The sequence below is a fragment of the Corvus hawaiiensis genome, chromosome 2, assembly GCF_020740725.1.
Source record: "Corvus hawaiiensis isolate bCorHaw1 chromosome 2, bCorHaw1.pri.cur, whole genome shotgun sequence".
NCBI classification, from domain to species: Eukaryota; Metazoa; Chordata; class Aves; order Passeriformes; family Corvidae; genus Corvus; species Corvus hawaiiensis.
Window position 1 is genome coordinate 120,017,178 of NC_063214.1, and position 19,289 is coordinate 120,036,466.

General features: G+C 38.9%; 1 protein-coding gene across 2 annotated transcripts in view; it reads left to right on the forward strand.

Annotated features, from left to right (window-relative positions):
* Positions 1-17,814, forward strand: part of BRWD1 (bromodomain and WD repeat domain containing 1) — a 41,158-nt gene extending 23,344 nt beyond the window's left edge. Inside the window, exons 28-41 of one of the 2 annotated variants that reach the window (XM_048290866.1) lie at positions 273-384; positions 3,388-3,449; positions 4,216-4,371; positions 4,973-5,093; positions 6,422-6,547; positions 7,094-7,169; positions 7,635-7,679; positions 7,777-7,923; positions 8,599-8,751; positions 9,025-9,194; positions 10,601-10,839; positions 11,605-11,796; positions 12,269-13,246; positions 15,740-17,814. In XM_048290866.1, the coding sequence (XP_048146823.1) occupies positions 273-384; positions 3,388-3,449; positions 4,216-4,371; positions 4,973-5,093; positions 6,422-6,547; positions 7,094-7,169; positions 7,635-7,679; positions 7,777-7,923; positions 8,599-8,751; positions 9,025-9,194; positions 10,601-10,839; positions 11,605-11,796; positions 12,269-13,246; positions 15,740-16,866 (3,704 nt within the window). In that variant the 3' untranslated portion in view covers positions 16,867-17,814. The remainder of the gene's footprint in view (positions 1-272; positions 385-3,387; positions 3,450-4,215; positions 4,372-4,972; positions 5,094-6,421; positions 6,548-7,093; positions 7,170-7,634; positions 7,680-7,776; positions 7,924-8,598; positions 8,752-9,024; positions 9,195-10,600; positions 10,840-11,604; positions 11,797-12,268; positions 13,247-15,739) is intronic. The other variant, XM_048290876.1, reaches the window with a different exon arrangement.
* The last annotated feature ends 1,475 nt before the right edge of the window (positions 17,815-19,289 follow it).

Genomic DNA, 19,289 nt, shown 5'->3' on the forward strand with positions numbered 1-19,289 from the left:
AGGGTCAGAGAGTTCTCTGGTAGGCAAGAGGTAGAAATTTGAACCGTGGAGGGACTGCAGTAGATGGAAATACAGTCACCAAAATACGTGTCAAGACTGTTCTGTTCCCTTTTTTAATTTTAAAACTAAATAACAGACTTACATGTCAGTAGGTCTAGAACTTTAATTATGGAGAGAAATCAAGCAGTACATTCATCAGAAGTTTTTCTGATTTCCTGTGGCAGCCACACGGTTAAATACCTCTCTCAGCAGAATGTCTGTGTTTGCTGCAGCTGACAGGTTCCGCTCCATTATTGATGATGCCTGGTGGTTTGGGACAGTGCTGGGTCAGGAACCTTATCAGCCTCAGTATCCAGACAGTCACTTCCAGTGTTACAGCGTCAAGTAAGTACAAAAAGATTTTATTTCCAATGTTATTAGTGTGTCTCTGCTCTCACACAACTGCCTCATTGCTATGAGAATGTATAAATTGTGCACTTAAATTATTTTACTGGTTGTGGTGTCACTTACTGCTTTTAATTTGCTCTTGTAGCACAGTGTGAATGTAATAACTTGTGGCAACTTGTTAATGAGTGGTAATATGGTAAAAGAAGTTGACCTCTTCACATTTCCTGTACTGACTAATGCTGGGTCTTTCACACAAAGCAAGCAATGTCGATTTCTGTGAACATTAATTATTGGTCTGCACTGATATTTGGTTTGGGAATGTTGAATCTCCTCTGTGGTTGCTGACATCAAGGTCCTTATGCCTCAAGTCCTCACACTTTGGTCTTGCACATTGTGCACCCTTTTTGATACCAACAAAGAGGCCTTCACACAAAGGAGAGGAATGGTAAGCAAAGATATCTCTGAACTTCAGTGTTCAGACTCAGGGTATTGACCTTGTCCTGCCCTGTCCAAGCTGTCTGGAATAGAACCACAGAATAGTTTGGGTTGGAAGGGACATTGAAGGTCACCCAGTGCCACCCTCTGCAGTAGGCAGGGATACATTCCACTATCCCAGTGTGCTCCAAGCCCTGTCTAACCTGGCCTTGGACACTTCCAGGGATCCAGGGACAGCCACAGCTTCTCTGGGCAACTTGTGCCAGAGCCTTACCACCCTCAGAGTCAAGAATTCCTTCCTAGTATCTAATCTAACCCTTCCCTCCTGCAGCTTAAGGCCATTCCCCCTTGTCCTTCACTCCATGCCCTTGTGAAGGTCCCTCTCCAGCCTTCTTGTCACCTCCTTTAGGCACTGAAAGGACACTTTCGGAATTTTGCTTGGTTTGGATTCCCCCAGTGAGGGAGGACTGTAAGGAGAATAAACAGTGAATATTTAATATTCCTCTTTCCATCATGCCCAGAGATAGTTCCCATGTCTTTTATGGTACATTTAATAGTCACAGTTTTATTGTTGGAGGACTTTGTAATTTCTTTTTCACTCAAAGGCTTTTGAACCTGTTGCTCACCACAAAGAAGGGAAATTTTATAGCTACTAGACAATCCAGTGAGACTGCCAAGATTGTGTTATGTTTTAGTTCCTTGTCTCATCTACTTGTCTTTTCTCTCAATGATTTTCCTTGGTGAGAAGGTGGAAGTTAACTCCCAGATTGAAATTCTTGCCTGTTACCTTCCCTTCCATATTCCATCCATTCCATGTGTTTTGTTGTGTACAGTTGTTCCTTAGGAGCAAGTTCAGATGGGCTTTGGTTTTTTCTTGGCCAGTTCCAAATCAAGTTTTCAGTTAGGAATAAAAGCCTGGTGCCAATTTCCTGGGCTCCTTTCTTCTGTAAGACCTAAAGGATATTTCAATATTTAAGTGCACCAGCCTTTAACAGAAAAGTCTAGAGCTGCTTTGAAGTGAGCAGGGAGGGAATGCTGTGTTCCTTAAGATCCCTCTCCAAAGGGACTTTATTCTACCTGGCCTCAAAACAGCTCTTGTAGAGCAGAGTCTTCAGATATGTGTATAAAAACATCCGGAGTGTTTGGCAGCTGTATTTAGGTTTTGTGACTTGGCTGGGTCTGTTGCTCTTCTTGTCACATTTACCTCAATTTATCACTGTTACTGTTGTATAGAAAATAAATGAGTTGAAGATAATTTTCATTTTTTTTGTTATTTTATTGGCCAGAAAATAACAGGTGTTTGTGTAGAAGCAGCTTGATGTATTACGAAATTGTATTACCTGGATGAATGGTCCTTAAGCAGAACCAAGTTGGCCTTAAGCTGTACTAAACTCTTGATAAAGTCTTACATGCAAAATTATGAATTAGTATATCTATTTGTGAATATCAACAACTTGGGAAGTATTGTAGAATAACTGGGGAGGAGAGCTGAACAGATGAACCTCTAGGGCTCTCTTTGTTCATAAAGATGAAATAGGCGTGAATGATCAAAGTTTTCCTAAGTCATTTAGAAATCCAAAACAATGGAGAGCTGCTCTTGCCAGAGCAGAGGTTTAGTTTTAAAATACTCTGAGCATGATCATTTCAGTTACCAGTTGATTTGAAATAAACACACAGGAAGCATTAGCCCAAGTATCTGAGTTTATTAAGGCATCAGAAGTAGACCCAGGAATTTGGGGAACTCTGACAGGAAACTGCTGGCAAAGCTGCAAAGCTCTGGAGGGAAATGGGTGAACTGCAGGCTGATCTATTTGTTTCTGGTATGTGCCTCTAATAAAGAACAATAATAAAATAATGATCAGCTGTTCCAGTCAGACATATCTTACCTTGGAAATAGAGAAATTCATTTGTGTTTTATGTGTTTTTAAAAACATGTAAAAATCTGCCCAAATGTGGTGGGTTTTGGAGGTATCTCAAAATGATGTTTACACCTAATAATTAAGTATCAGAGGGAATATAGAGATATATCAATAGCAAACTTGTGTTTGCTTTTGCTTTGTCCTGGACCTTAATTAACTGCAGTTTCTTCATTTTATATTTATCCTTTTCTTTGTCTTAATGTCCTCTGCTTTATAAATTGAAATGCTAACGTATGAAATGCCTCACTTATGTTTTCCCTTAAGCCATGGACTTGCAGAACTCCTGTTGTGATTAGCAAAAAAAATCTCCTATATTCTTCTCTAATCTTCCCCTTGATGTTATCTCACTTTTCCAAGTGTGCATCTTATTTTTCTTCTTCATCTTGATACAGGCTTTGTAAAATTGATCTATGTATTGGGTAAGTTGCATACAGCCAAAATCAGGAGCACAATTTTAATCTGAAATTGATTATGAAGAATGTTTCCATTTTGCTGATGGCAAAGCAGTGCTTTTGTTCATGTACACGTTTATACAGTGTATTTTGTCAATACCTACAAATAGCTGCAATTTAAATGTGCTTGGAGGGAGCACTTGTGAGTCAAGGAACTTTAAATTATTCTTTTATTTTTTTACTTGGTGAATCAGATGGGACAATGGTGAAATTGAAAAGCTGAGCCCGTGGGACATGGAACCAGTCCCTGATAATGGTAGGTAGAAACCCTTTAATAAAACACCTGAATGTGCTTTTCCCTCTTTCCAGTTCCTTTGTTTCATTCAGGTAGTGGACCTCAGGTGATTCCTGTCTTAAAGACAGTATTGAATCAGATTTAGTAAAATAGTTTGAATATACCTGTATTTTTTCCTTTTGCATCTTCCAGGGCAATTTTGCGGAAAAAAAAAATTTTCAATGTGTAACTCTGATTTACGGAATAAAATCTGCTCCTTCCAAATGTCAGCTTTCAAAAATAATCTCAATTTTCAAACTATGAATTTGTTGTAGTACATTATAATACAAGGGGGTGCAAGAAGAATATATATAAAATAATTTCCAGTCAGCAAATCCTTACTGCACATCATTTAAAACCAACAGTTATAAAGTTTCCTGGTCAAATCCAAATTATCTGTAAATGAAACTGCTGGATTCCTGGTTCGTCTTACCAATTCACTTTTCCAGTGCTTGTCAGTACTAGCTGGGAGGGGGGAAGGAAAGTTTGGGAGATACTGAGAGAGCAGTTACTGAATAAGCTGTCAAAAAGATAATAGATTTAATTCAAAAGTGCAGAAAAGCAGAATTTAGAAAAATTTGCTGTTTGTATCCATTTTGTGTAATATTTTGTTCCCGCAGCCTTAGCATTAAACTGTACTTCAAGGCAAGGATTACTTTTGTCAGTTACAAGCATACAATTATGTAATAAGTGTGAGTGCTCAACAATTCATCTTGTTTTCACTTCTTCCCCAATTTGCCCTCTTCAGTTGATCAGCCTGAAGAATTAGGAGCGAGTGTCTCTGTGACTTTGGAAGAGGTGGAGAAGCTCCTGTACAAACCCCAGGAAGGGGAGTGGGGGATGAAATCCCGTGATGAGGCCTGTGAACGGATTATCCGTGGGATTGATCAGCTCATGACTCTTGGTGAGTGTGATCTGAGCATCAGGTAGTTTCCTCCTGGTGTTACGTTTATAAACAGATCCTGGAATATCGCTGGCATCCTTTAAAAAATTCCCTGTGATAAAGTACCTAAGCAGTTATATGTTATTCTGTGCAGTTCTTTGTGATGAGATCTTTATAATTTTATTTATGATTGGTTTTATAACACTCAGCTCATTTGTCATGTGCCTGCAAGCTTTGAAATAGAATCACAGAAGGGGTTGGGTTGGAGGGACCTTAAAGCCCATCCAGTGCCACCCCTGCCATGGGCAGGGACACCTTCCACTGTGCCAGGCTGCTCCAAGCCCCAATGTCCAGCCTGGCCTTGGGCACTGCCAGGGATCCAGGGGCAGCCCCAGCTGCTCTGGGCACCCTGTGCCAGGGCCTGCCCACCCTGCCAGGGAACAATTCCTGCCCAATCTCCCATCCAGCCCTGCTCACTGTCTGTTGGAAGCCATTCCCTGGGTCCTGTCCCTCCAGCCCTTGGGAATTCTCTTTCCATGTTTCCTGTCAGCTCCTTCAGGCACTGGAAGACCAAAAATAAGGTCAAACAGTAAAATTTTGTTCTTCTTGCTGTTTTTGCCAGACATGTCAGCAGCTTTTGCTGGCCCAGTGGACCTGTGCACATACCCCAAGTACTGCACAGTGATCGCGTATCCCACGGACCTCAACACCATCCGCACCAGGCTGGCCAACAGATTCTACAGGTCAGTGCTGCCTCAGGAGCAAGGCAGAAACTCATTTTGGCACTCTTTTCAGAATTACAGTAAGCCCTGACATTCTTTCTTTGAGAAATCTGCTGTTTGAAATCACCAAATATTAAAAAAAAAAAGTCTGAAGTTACTTCAGTGCTGATGACAATTCAGATTTTGAAGGGCTGTCCTTCAATTACTTTGAACTTGAAGAAGGTTAAGCTCTTGCTATTTTCAGAAATGAGCTTAAACAGGAGAGGTGAAATGTTAAGTATTAGGAGTAGCATTTATTAAATGATAAAAACTTACAGAAGAGAAAGAGGGAGGAGTGTAGTGATGACAGAGTTCTGGTTTGCTGGGTGTGCTGGTCATCCATAGCTTGAAAATATATTTAAGTATATTCTTCATCTGGACTTGCATTCACTGTGTCTGTAAATACAGTGAAGAGTCATTAACAGTGATTTTTCTCCTGTATAAGATGGAAAAAATGTCTTGGGAAACAATTGGAAATTCTGTAGATGAAGAACTGCAGACTTGGGGCATCCCTACTTCACAGGTATAAGGAATTGGAAAAATGAATTGTAAAAAAAAGACCCCAAAATTACATGTTTGTGCCTGCTCATTTCTATCAAGTTATCATTTCAGTTTGTAGCTGTTCCTCAAATCTTGTCATTTTACAGAGGGCACTGCTTTGAGTAGTTAGTTGGCCTCAAAGCAGGGTCTGAGGGAAGACAGAAAGGGACATCGTAGCTGATATGTCTTTAAAAATGTAATTACACAAAGCTTCTTGTCACTCCTTTTTAATTGCTTGTGCTTTGTATTTATTAATTAAAAGTTCCTCAGATATGACTCGTGTTCCATTTCTCAGGGCTTTGCAACAAGCAGCTTCTGATATTTCCAGAAGAAATGTAATAATTTAGAGTAGTGATTAAATAATACTTCCCCCCCTTTTGAATAAGTCAAATATAAGCTTTTTAAAAATGCTTGTGTTCTTAAAGATTCCAGGAAATCTATGCTCCCTGGGATAATTTCAGTGTTATTTTATGATTTAGTGGTAACAGGTGCTAGTGCTTGCTTGGCCAGCTGTATTAACTGAGTTTATATCACAAGCTGTCTGAGGATGAATTATCAAAAATGAGTTTGGAAATTAGTGATGAAAGATGTGCATTGTTGGGTTTGCTTCCTTGGAGTTTCCATGTGAAGGAAAAGTTTGAGACTGCTCTAAAGGGACATAAAACAAAAGACATCTAAATCTAATATGGACAGAAAATTACAAAGATAAAATTTTTGCTAGTTTTCAGCTTTTCTTTAGTATTAAAGATGCAATGTTTTCTAATTTGAAGGAGAATCTCAGCATTGGTTTGGGAAGTCAGATACATTGAAAGCAATGCCAGAACCTTCAATGAGCCTGGGAGTGCTATTGCCAGAGCTGCAAAAAAAATCACCACCCAGCTCTTAAAGTTTATCAAGTAAGTGGCATTTTAATCTAAATAGTGCTTGAATCCTTGTGCTTTTGCACAGTGGGAGAGTAAAAACAGCTCAATATCCCTTTGTGGCGAGCCCTGCTTTGACTGTTTTCAGTGCACTGTAAGGACAGGTGTGGAATTCTATCTGAGTGTTACCTTGAAAACTGAAATGTTCAACTTAGAGGCATTTTGACTTTTTCCCTGGTATTTTTTTGTCCCAAAATACCACTTGACATTGAGCATGTTGAGTAGCTCAGCCTGTAAAAAGTAACTTCTGTGCTGTCCTGTGTAGAAGTTTCTGTTGTAGCTTGTCTGACTGAATTGAAAGGTTAAAATAAACTGAGAGGTTTATTTTGAAAGTGAGTGTAAGCAGCCTTCCTGCACCTGGGTAGCCCCTTTCAAATCCCTGATCCTGATTTTTATATTCCATTTCATACTTAGTTACTGTCTTCCCTTTTATATGTAGCACTTGGTTGTGGCTGAGTTTAATTTAGGAAACAACAGCTCTGCTTTTGCTATTCCAGTAACAGAGATTTAATTGCATTGCAGCGACCAGGACTGTACAAACATTTTTGAATTATGTAGCACAACAGATGATGAACAAGATTGTCATGATGCTGATCTGGTAAGTTGGGGTTTTTTGTAAAAAATTCCAGTAATTTATGGTGGTAAGAAGATACCACCAAACTTCAAATATTGTTGGTAAAATTGCTGAGTTATTTACATAGCTAGTACAAACATGGACTATATTAAGAAGCTTTTATGAACGTTTTATGTCATTTATTATCAGTGAATTGCATTACTGATAATATTTAGTCACTGAAGTTGAAAGCTGTTGGGTAATTGCAATTCTGATTGTGGTTTTTCCTTTTCTCAAACCACTGAACATTCCAGACTCCCAACTCTTGTCCTTCTCTAGGATATTGCTTGCCAAGTCTCCCAGATGCTGTGTTATATTTTTTCTATGCTCATCTTCTGTCTTATTGAAAGAATTGAGCAGAAAATGTAATTTTACCAGTGTTAAATCTAAGGATACTTTTAGCCCCCATCACCTGTTTTTTTTAAGATCATTGGTTTTTATTTTGTGCAGGATGATGAAAAATGTGTTCCAAGAACATCATACAGAAGAAGAAAAGTGAGTTGGCCAGTCTTTACTTTATAACCCAAATTAGGTGGAATTTTTTCTTGCTGTATTTCAGGAATGCTTTTCCTAACTTTTTTTTTCCCCCAAGGGACGGGGCTTTAAAAGAGGAAAAAGCCTGAAAAGTGGCTATGATGAAAACTGTTGGAAGAAGCAGTGCATGGAACTGGTGAATTTAATTTTCCAGTGTGAGGATTCTGAACCTTTCAGGCAGCCAGTTGATTTGGATCAATATCCGGTAAGTTCTTCTTAGTAACGTTGATAGATTCTTTTTTTCTTGCTGTCTTACTGTGCCTTGTAGGGAAATAATTTTACATAAATCTGTATTTTCTTAATTAAAGTTTCTTTAAATATGTTTACTGAGCCTGAGCTATGAGTTTGATTTATTTCCCTCTCTTTCAGTTGTTCATGGTATTCTTCCTTCTCTTTTTTTCTCTAAAACCCCAACAAACTTAATTTAAAGGAAAAAAAACTTCTTTACAGCGCATAACTTTTCCTGGTGACTTCACATTTTGAGTTTGAGTCTCACTTCAGGCTTTAAAAACATCTTGAGGTTCTCTAAAAAAAAAAAAAAAAACATGAACAGGAGAGAAAAAAAGATCAAAGTGTTTTGATGGGGTTTGATTTGGGTTTTTTTTTTTTTGTGGTTGTTGTGTTTTGGGGTTTTTTTGGCTGTTTTTTATACCAGGTCTGTTGTTTCTCTTGATAAAATTCATGGGATAATGAAAAGGAGATTTTAAATCAACCAGTGTCAGCAAAAGTGTTGCTTTCTGCCATGGTGCTTCTCTTTCCACTGCCGGTGAAGATAATTTGTGTAGTTTTAGCTACTCCTAAATGACAGAAATAAAATTCAGAAGTGTTTTTTTGCTTTATACTTTTCACAGAAGTCTTTTTTTCATATGTTTTTTTATAGGATTACAGGCATATTATAGACACTCCAATGGATTTTGGTACAGTGAAGGAAACTCTGGAAGCTGGAAACTATGACACTCCAATGGAACTGTGCAAAGATATAAGATTGATATTTAGCAATGCAAAATCTTACACTCCAAACAAAAAGTCAAAGGTAGCTGTCAATAGTTGGGGGTTTATGAATGTCTTAATGAAATTAAATTTTACTTTGCAATTTGTTTATCAGTACTTTTGGTAAAGCTGCTGGTTCGGTAGATAGTGAGGAGAAATATGACAAAAATATTTAGTATGATCATTTCCTGTTTATTTAGTGTGCCATAGGACTGCCTGTCTTTTCCTATTGCTTTTCTGTACAGTTTTTTAATATTACAACTGTTAGTCTTGGCTCAAAGGCTGTGTTTTTAATATAAACCACTTCATTACCTAGATTTATAGTATGACCTTGAGATTGTCAGCCCTGTTTGAAGAGAAAATCAGAAGAATTGTTTCAGATTTCAAAAATGGTCAGAAACAGAATGAAAAGCTACGGAGAAACCAGAGGTACACGAGAAGATTTAATAATCAAAGCTCAGTGCAGCAGCCCACCAAAATGCTCAGGTAACTAAACTAGGAATGTATAAAGATCTATCTCAGCTGACTGATACTCATATTGACTCTCACAGTAAGTCTGTGAAGAGGGGAACAATTGGTTTTTTAAATGGTTTGTAACCCCAGTGAGACTTTATAATTCTCATGCTGTAGGAACAATATGTTAAAAAAAAAATAGGGGCTTTTTTGTAGTATAAAACTGAGAAATAGGAAGAGACAGAAGAGTAGAAAAGGTTGGGGTTTTTTTAATAGTTGAGTCAGAAAATAAATGTTTAACTGAAATAATGAGGAATGAAACAAAGATTTACTTGCTGGATATATCACAAAGATGAAAATCTGCATAAAATACATATTTTGTCACATACAGAATAAAGTCAGTCTGTGGAATTTCTAGAAATTATCACTTGCTGGAGCTTTCAGTTGGGATCTAGATTTGCCTTTTCTCTTTGGAAGGCAAACAAACTTTTGACACAATTGTTGTTTGGCACGATTAACTCTTGTTCTTAATTTGCATGTGGGACAAAGTGAGACAAAATACAAAAGCTAAATGTGGTAAACTACTGAAACTGAGCTTCTTCCCTTCTGCTGCTGTCCAGTCTTCTTTCTCTGGCAGGGAAAGAATAGGAATAAGAGTTTTAAGAAAAAATATCTAATTTCAGGGGATTACCACACACCAGGATAGGCAGAAATTATCTTTTTGAACCTCACTTGTGCTCCTGTCTGGAGAATTGTGTGTGACTGCTTACAAGGCAGTGGGCACAGCAGAAGGGAGGTTTGGGATAACAGAAATAGCCTTATACACTTTGTACACCTGGATGAATGTCTGAAAACCTGCAATGTAAGGAAAAAACTGACAAAACAGTTCTGTAGGTGAAAATAATTGACACAGCAGGATGGCAGGTAGCACTCAGGTGTGTGTAGTAAGGAAGAATCAAATTAGTGAGGTTTTCTTTATTTTAACCAGTGAACTGTCTGTAAGGTTCCACCTCCTGTGTGTGTTGGGAGTTCAAGTTTATTGTGGAATAATGTTAGTCTGGAGAGCACTTCGTTTGAAGCTTATGTGCAATTATCCAGAGGCTGGGAACCCAACAGGAATTGAGGCTGCTGCTGCAGCTTCCTGGTGAAAATAAGACAACAAGATTGTCTAGAGGACATCCACCATTAAATTGTCTGTTTCTCAGAGCAGAGAAAGATTGTCTCCTCTTGTGTAGCTTCAGTAGGAGTGCAGACTGTTACTTTAATGAAAGCATTTCATGTTTATCCTTGTCAGAGTTAAAATTGTCCTACACCACATTAGCTCATAAATTACCCTCCCAGAAATATAAAATCCTATTAAATGTTGTTAAAATACCTAATTGCCTTATCTCACCTAGTTTTACAACCTGTGTTGCTCTTACTACTTTTACTCTCACTAGAAATTTGAAACAGAAACCATTGAAGTCTCAGGCCAAACTTGAATCTGAGCAAGAAGATCCTTTTCCTCAGCCTACCTCAAGCAGAGCCGCCTGTGTCTCAAGCCATAAACCCAACACTGGCTCCTACAACCAGAGTTCCTCGGGAGAATCCTCGGATTCCGCCTGCCTGGCATCCTTTGAGAGGAATGGAAAAGCCAGATCAACAACACTAACCACTAATTGTTCTGCTTTATCATCAGGTCAGAGTTTGTAGTTGCTGCAGTTTGCATTCTGAGTTGTTAAATGAGCTTTGCGTTCCTAACGTGGAATTTTTTACACAAGGTTTGGGGTTTTTGTGTGATGATGCAGAGTTTTGTATATTTTACTGGATTTTGGACACTTTTGTTATTTACAGTGGTTGTTATAAAATTTCTTTGAAATCATGTAGGACACAGTCAATTGACTTCTGTTAATCAAAAAATCTGTCAACAGGAAAGCGTAGAATATTTAATAATTGATACTGTATAAAATACAGGTTATATGCCCATATGTGTGTGTGTATATATATGTTATATAAAACTTGGCACCCACAATTAGCAAGTGACAGAAGTTTCTGAGACTTAAAAACTTTCCTGTTTTTTCCCTTAAATCTCACCTTGATAAAAATTCAGCTTATTTCAAAGGATAAAAATGCAAGTCCTGGTAAAATCTGTTCGAAAATATTCTCTATTTGGGGTTTTTTTTAAACATGCTTTTTACTTAAATCTGGTGTTTGAAAAGAGCTGGTTTACTTTATTTGAAACTTAAATACAGGTTAAAGAGGCTTCCTGTCACTGAACACTGCATGAATATGGATTTTGTTGAGACATCACTTTGATCCCTGTAAGATATTCAGGCATGAGAATATATTTTAAGATAATGTGAGGAAACTGAAGATTTCCAGGATCAGCAAAATGTAACTCTTAACTGGAATCTGTTTAGAATTCTAATTACCAATTACTGTTTTTTTTTTTTTTTTTTTTTAGCAGAGAGTGAAATAGAAGGCTCTGGGGTTTCTTCATCTACTTCCTCATCATCTTCATCCTCCTCAAGCAGCTCAGAAGACAGCAAAGGCTGTTCTGGGGCTGCTGTGTCCCCTCCCCTGCACAACGGGGTGTGCAGGAGGAACAGCAATCGCAGGCTGACTCGGAATCGAGCTGCTCAGAGGAAACAGACAGGTATGGTGGGAGGAGTTTCTTGTGAACAGCAAGACACATCCATATTTATATGTATTTTTATATATATTTATAAAAATAACTAAGTGTAGTTAGTTTTTTTTTTAATTGTTGCATATGTAAGATACACATTTTTTTATTGGTGCTAATTTTCAAGCTCTCAAATACTACACTCAACTTTAAAAGGATTTTTTTTTTTCATGACTTAAGGGAGAAGGGTGGAAACCAAGAGCCTGGTGAGAGGGAATGTCTTGCAATATTTTATATTTTAAGAAAAAAAGCAGCAATTCATAAAGAAGTTCTTCTAATTGTCACAAAACCAGCATGCATCTGAAACTTGTGACAGCAAAAGCACGACTGTCACGAGGAATATATTTCATGCATCATGTCTGTGGGCTGAACCTCTCCCAGTTTTGACAAGACTTCAAAGCTGCTATTATATATTTAAGATATTAATCTCTGCTTTCCTTTACAGGAACACTTCTTCAGGAGAATGGGAATATGAGGAAAACGGTCAGGAAGAAGTTATATGGAAGTGACTCTGAAAACACTTCGGTGGTGACATCCGAGTCCCTCGGCAACAGCACGGGCAGGCACAGGAAAACGCCCCGCAGGAGCGCTGCTGTGGCTGCCAATAAACTGAGGCTGATGAGTGATGTGGAGGAAGAGGTGTCGAGCTCGGAAAGTATTGGAATATGCAGGAACAGGAAGCTGCCCCACCGGAACGCCTCGGCCGCCGCCAGGAGAATGCTGCTGGAGGGATCCGAGGATGAGGCAGGCCTAAAGTCTGAGAGTGACAAAGAAATAGAAGAGCAGCTCACCAAGAGGAAAAGTCTGTCTCAGCCTGGCTCCTCTGCTCCACGAAGGAAATTCGTCAGTGAGTCTGAGAATGGAACCTCGGATTCTGAGCCAGACACGCAGACGAAGCAGAGGAGCTGGCAGAGCAATGGTCACAGACAGCTCCGGGGCCCCATCTGCTCTCTGTCTCCCAAAGTGAAAAGTCCCACCTTAGACTTTTCAGAGGAGGACTCCAAAAGCCATAATTCTGAGGATGGGAGCAGTCAAAAAGTTTCTGATCAGTCAACATCTGCACATGCTAAGGCTGCAGTCAGCAACTCTGAGGATGAGGCGGACTCTGAGTTGGACAGGTGGAATGGCAGGAAAGTCTCTGGGCTGCAGCTTGCTCCTCCTTTAAAAAAAGCAAAAGTCTTGAGTGATTTAGAGGACACAGCAGAATCTGAAGCAGAAGCCAGAGGGGAGGGGGAGAGTTTTGTGTGGGAGAGCTTGGTGCCCACTAGGATTATAAGGAGTTCCAAACCTGGAGCTGCCTCCAGCTTCCATCGCTCTTCTGATTCGGACTCAGAGAGTGACTCCAATAACAGCAATTACTGTGAAACTTCTGCAAAAGCAAAGATGAGGAAGAGGAAAGGAAAAACAAAAATCGTTAGAAAAGGTAATGTTTTTAAAGTTAATTCCTCTGTTTCTTAATACTGAGTAGATGACAGAGAAAATCTCCAAGAGAGCAGAGTGTTCTCTCCCTTTGTCCTGCTCCTTGTTTTGAGGATTTTGGTAACCAAAACCCTCTAGTTTGAAGTTCTGTTAACTTACCTTAATTTTCTGTTGAGATTTTCTGTGCTAGATTTACAGCTGATTTACAACAGCTATTTTCAGTTTAAAGTAACTTTATTGATAAGTTTTTCAAAATCAGATTGATGGAAAGGTGTTTTTATTACATTCTCACGTCCATGGTGTGCACCAGAACCTGAAAGGTGATTTGACTTCCAGATTTTATTCTGTCAATGATGTGTAGAGTCCTTAAGACAGAGGGGCACTTGGCAGAAGTAAAATTCATGATTCCACTTGTTTCAGAAAGTTAAATTCTTTGATTTTTGGGTTTTATTCCATAATTTTATCTGTCACTCAGATCTTTATGTGCTGGCTGATCGTGATTTAGACAGTTGTTTTGGTTTGGGTCTTTTTTAAGCCTGTGAGAATGCTGCTGATGTTTATTAAACTGGGTAATGTACATTGTGCCTCCGTATAATCAGGGAATTAGTCCTGATTTGGAATTTGAAAGACTATTCAGAGGTTGGGGTTTGGTTTTATCCTTCCAAACCTGTCACTGGGCTTTGAAGAATCTTAAGAAAATTGTTGTCTCTTAAGGTGACTTTGTGTTGACAGTTTTCCCCAAGGAATATATACTTGTTTTTTACCAAGATCTTAGTTTTTAATACATATGTAGGGACATATTTCTAGAGTTTCTATTTTCAAATATAAGTATGTGTTTTATATATATAACTGTATATATGTATATGCACACTGCCCAATTAGCCAGCTAAATCATTTACGTGGAAGCTTTGCTTTGGTTATTTTTTAAATATATTTGATATAAATAACATATAATCTATTTTGATATAAAATGAAGTCTTCATATAGTTCTTTAGTGTATATTATATAATCTATATTATAGATATGTAGTGTTTAGCATGGGATTTGATATATTTGAAAAGATTGAAAGCAAAGTTTTCAGATAAACTGTGTCAATACTTTGTGGGCTGTAGTGCCCCCTGCAGCTGAGCTGACTGGAGCTAAGGCTGGATTTTCCTACCCAGTATTCCAGGTTTGGAGTATGGCCTGAACCCCAGGACACCTTGCTGAACCAGACTTTTGCATCTTTGTGTCTTTGTGGGTAGTTGGTTTAATGCTCCCTCTCTCTGCCTGTGCCACCTGGCTGTCCCTTTGCAGCTTTTAATTCTGGATGTTCAGTGGGGAATTCCCATACATTTCATTATGGATTTGTTCCAAAGTTAAGATCTCGTATGCCAAATATAATTTTAATATTCTGGCAGTGTTGCAGAAAGGCTGGACTGTTTCATTCTTTAGCCTTGTGTTCCAGCTACTTAAAATAGTATTGGAGGACAGTGCATAAGATAAGATTTAACTCTTCTTGTTCTTAGTCTGTGGATTAATTCACCTTTTATACAGTATTTTGCAGTGTTCAGCAGAAATGTGTTGTGCTTTGGCCATAAAATCACACAGTACAACTACTACAAGTAGTAATATTTATCTGTCATTTCTGGAAACTCTTAACAAATAAAGGAAATTAATTTTGAAAGCATAAAAATAGGAATATACTGGAGTAGTACATAAAATTATTTATATTGCAATAAGGACCAAATCTGGTATATGAAGAGATTGTTAATACTGGTACTCAGCTGGACATTGGAATTTGTCTCATGATTTTTCCCTCTTAGTATTTTTTTTTTAATTTACTTCAAGAACTTCTGCTTTTGATTTTTTAAATTCATATGTATGAATAATTGTTTTATTTAGAAGGGAAACACTGATCTTCATAGCACCATTCACATGATTTACAGACTGAATATCTGTTTTAAAACCCAACATAAGAAGCAAGTTATGTATTAAATAAGAAACTACTAACAGAAGTGCTAAAGTCACTAAGGAGCTAAAAGGTTTCAGTGTTCTCCACCTGAAGCCATCTAAAATTGTGAAACTTGCATCTACATGAAATATTACAGTTTCCTTTTTAGATTAAAAAGGTCTAAAAGTCTAACTAGTGTTGCAAATTTTATTCTAGTAAGAAAAATACAACTGTTAATGATGTAAGTATTAATAATAGGAAAGCATTTGTTTGCTAAGCTAGGTAAGTTGTAATTTCTGAGCTAATTAACAGGGTGATGCTAAAGAATGCACTTTTGAGACAATGAAATGGTTTGAAAGTGACCATCTCAAGAGTTAAAGGTATCCCTGGGATACTGATGGAATTTTTATTAAAGAATTGCGATAAATTGCACTTAACAGGTGAAATCAAAATAAAATTCAGTATTTGTGTATTTCATTAAAGGTGGCACCATTTGGGCATAATAAACTAATGCTTTCAGGAATGTAAGACATTAAAAAGAACTTTTTCATCTTCCTTTTGTAGAACCAGCATCAGAGGAGGCTGGCCAGAGTGCCAAAGTGCTGCGGAGCAGGACGTGCATCATCAACTACAAGAAACACATCAAGGTGTCCAACGTGGCGGAGAAGAAGAACCCCCGCAGATGTGCCACGCTGGCAGCCAATAAGATCAAGATCATGAGCGATGCAAAGGAGGAATTATCAAGCTCAGAAAGTGTTTACCCAGTCAGAAAGAACCGCAAGCAGCTCCAGGGCAGTGTGTCTTCAGCCTGCAGGAAGAAGCTGTTCGACAGCTCGGAGGTGGAGGCTTGTTCCAAGTCTGAAAATGAGAGAGAACAGGTTTCTGGCAGGAAAAAGCCTTCCTGCCCTGAGTCTTCTGTTTCTAAAAGGAAATATATTATTGAGTCTGAGAATGAAAGGACTGACTCGGAGACAGAGACTCAGAAGCAGAGCGATAACCACAAGCAGCCACACAAACCCCTCTGTGCTGCAGCTCTGAACAGTTTTGACTACGACTCCTCAGAGGAGAATTCCACAAACCACAGGGTAGAAAATGGGGGAAACTGGGGAGTTTCTAGGCAGGCAGCTTCAGCCCACAACCATTGTACGAGTAACTCTGAAGAGGAGGTAGATTCTGACTTAGCTAAACTTGAAACTAAAAATACCAGAGTAGCAGCAAATAAAAAATCCAGAGCTTCTTTCAAGAGATCAAAACTGGTGGATGACTTCAAAGAAACAGCAGAATCCGACACTGGAGGGAAGAAAGAGGAGAAAAGCTCTGTCTCCGAGGATGTGGAAGCACCCGGGACTGCAGGAAGCTCCAAAGCCAACTTCAGCTGTTTCTCCTCGGACTCTGGAACCGATAACACCATCTGCAGCGACGCCACGGAAACGAGGAAGCGCAAGAGGAAATCAAAAACCACCAGGAAAGAAATCCCCAACCTCAACTCACTGAAGCCTTCCAGGAGGCCGCAGCGGAGGAAACGCTGGAAAGGCAGCCAGGAGCAGGACTCGGAGGACGTGGAGTACGGCGAGTGCAGGCGGGCCCAGCGGCGCTCCAAGATCCGCACGCGCAACGGCGGCCGGCGGACTGTGCGCTACAACGACGACGATGACGACAGAGCCCTCGAGGACGCCGAGTGCGAAACGTAACCTTAACAAAAGGAAAGCCAGCCCATCTCTTCTTTTTTTTCTTTTTTTCTTTTTTTTTTCTTTTTTTTTTTTTTTTTTAAATGGTAATAGCACTAGAACTCCTGATGGATGCTGGCTCTTCTTTGTCCTACATTTCAGGGAATATATTTATATTTTTCTATGAAAAAGTTATGAATGTGATTAGATGATGACTTTCTCCTTTTCATATTTTGACTTGCACTTGCCTGCCCATGTAGCAGCATTTAGCACAGATGCCAAAATGTGCCTCATTATAGGGGCAATTTTTTGTCTTTACTGGTATTTTATTACATATAAACAAGAGTTAAAAAATGTTAAAACACTGCAAACAGGTTAATAGCAGTATGTTGAGTATTATCATTATGGGTGCTGCAATGAAATACTACCTAGGTCATGCAACATTCAAGAACAGATTTCAAACATCTCTAATGCTGTATGAAATCATCTACAATAGAAACAGGCTTCTAAATAATAGTACACACTCTAAAAACCTGGTGGATGCAAGCATTGCATCAAAAGAGGAATGAAAAGGCTGTAACTTCACAACTTGATTCAGTGCAGGTGTGAAATGTTCTGTACTGGCATTGCTGATAAGCAGTTACCAGTGAAGAGGTTTATTTGCCAATTCCAGAGGCTTTGGTGAAGAGAGGGTTCTGCTGACAGGTAGTACATCATTAATGTGACTTCTATACTGTAAACTTTAAGATTATGAAATGCAGGTGAACTCTTGGGCCTAAGGGTTTTTGTGTGTTTTCTTTATAAAATAGAAAAACAAACAAAACACTTGTTCTGTTTTCTTTATCCGTGGAAAGCTTGAGGTGCAGGATTCCGACATTCCAGACCTGTTTTTGCTACGTTTCTGTTGTTTCTCCATATTTAAAGTGTTTGAATGTTGGATTTCCCATTGATTAAACCTTACCAGTTTCTGAGCATTGCAGTGCATCTCCTGTTTTCACAATGTTTGAGGTGGCTCTTCTTGACAAGAAAGAAAATTTCTTCAGGAAAATATGTGGAAGTTCCTGATTGAACACATCTCAACGACAAATACACACAGCAACTCTAAATTCTTAGTTTTCCCTGGAATTGTGCTGCTGGGAGCCCCACGACAGCTGCCCTCAGCCCAACACCAGGGAATCTCTGCTCCTTCCCCACTCCAGGGTTCCTCCTCTGCTCTGCAGCTTCCCTTTCTCACCCTTGGGAGAACTTGGTGATTCCTGATTACATCATTCAGTAGAAGATGTGACAGAATATCAGAGTTATCCTAACCCAGCTCATTTGAACAGAAATAACAAGTTTGGGAATTGTTTTGCCAGCAGATTGGACTGGTAGTGGGATCTGGAAGAGTTAGGGGGTAAAAAAATGCAGCATGGCTGTACAATCCCAGTGGATAATGGCAGAACTCCTTGTACAAACGGAAATGCATCATGGAAAAGGGAGCTGGTATCAGTGAGAGCCACTTCTCCATCCCCCACACTGACATTGTCTGTATTTGCCATCACTTTGCTCTCCAGGATATTACTTTGCCTTAGAGAAACACCTTTTTTTTTTTTTCCCCCCCCTTAAAGCTTCCATGTGAAGTCCAAATATAAGTTTAAATCATTCTTGCTCCAGGAAATTTTATTTAGAGGATAGTCTTTAATAGGATGCAGCAGAATTTTGTAAATTCAAGATAAATGTTTGTCTGGATTCTTTATTTGGTTTCTGAAATATGAACACAGTTATGTTTAGCGATGAAATTTGAGAATGGCTTTGTGTTTTCTTTGAGGGGCAACCTTTGTTACAAGGTAGTAAGTCCACTGTTCTTTTATATTTTCCACAAGTTTCATTGTTTAGCAGCTGCTTATTCTCAGTGTTCTCTGGAGCACAACCTCCAATTTGGGAATAACTGAACGTCAGAGTTTTTATTAATTTTCAGTTTGAACAGCTAAAATTTGGCTGGTCAGTTTGTATTTCTGATCTAGGCTTAGATTTACAAAGCTGGTTTTCCTTCAGGTGCTGTATTCTGTCATAGTGCACCCACATGTTCATGGTGATCCCTGAAAGCTGGAGAAGGTTCTCGCCTCTGGATCTGTAGATCCCAGAGGGTACCACTGCCTTGGGGTCCCTAAACACTTTTATTTTCTAAGCAAAGCATGTGCTGGTCTGTATTTCCTAATTCTATACACCTAGACAGTGGGAAGAGAAATTATTAAACTGGAAAGGTATTTTGACTCTTTCACCCTTTAAGAGTTTATTTATTTTTAATTTATTTAAAGGAGCATGATGACTGTTAGAGAACTGGTTCTTTTCAGCCTTGGCAGAAGGGAGTCCCTTCACCTTCCTTTAAGTGAGCACTCTTGGTTTGGTCTAGCTGTACTCAGGGAAGTAAAGTAGTAGACCTGTAAAAAGTAGATCTTTATTTAATG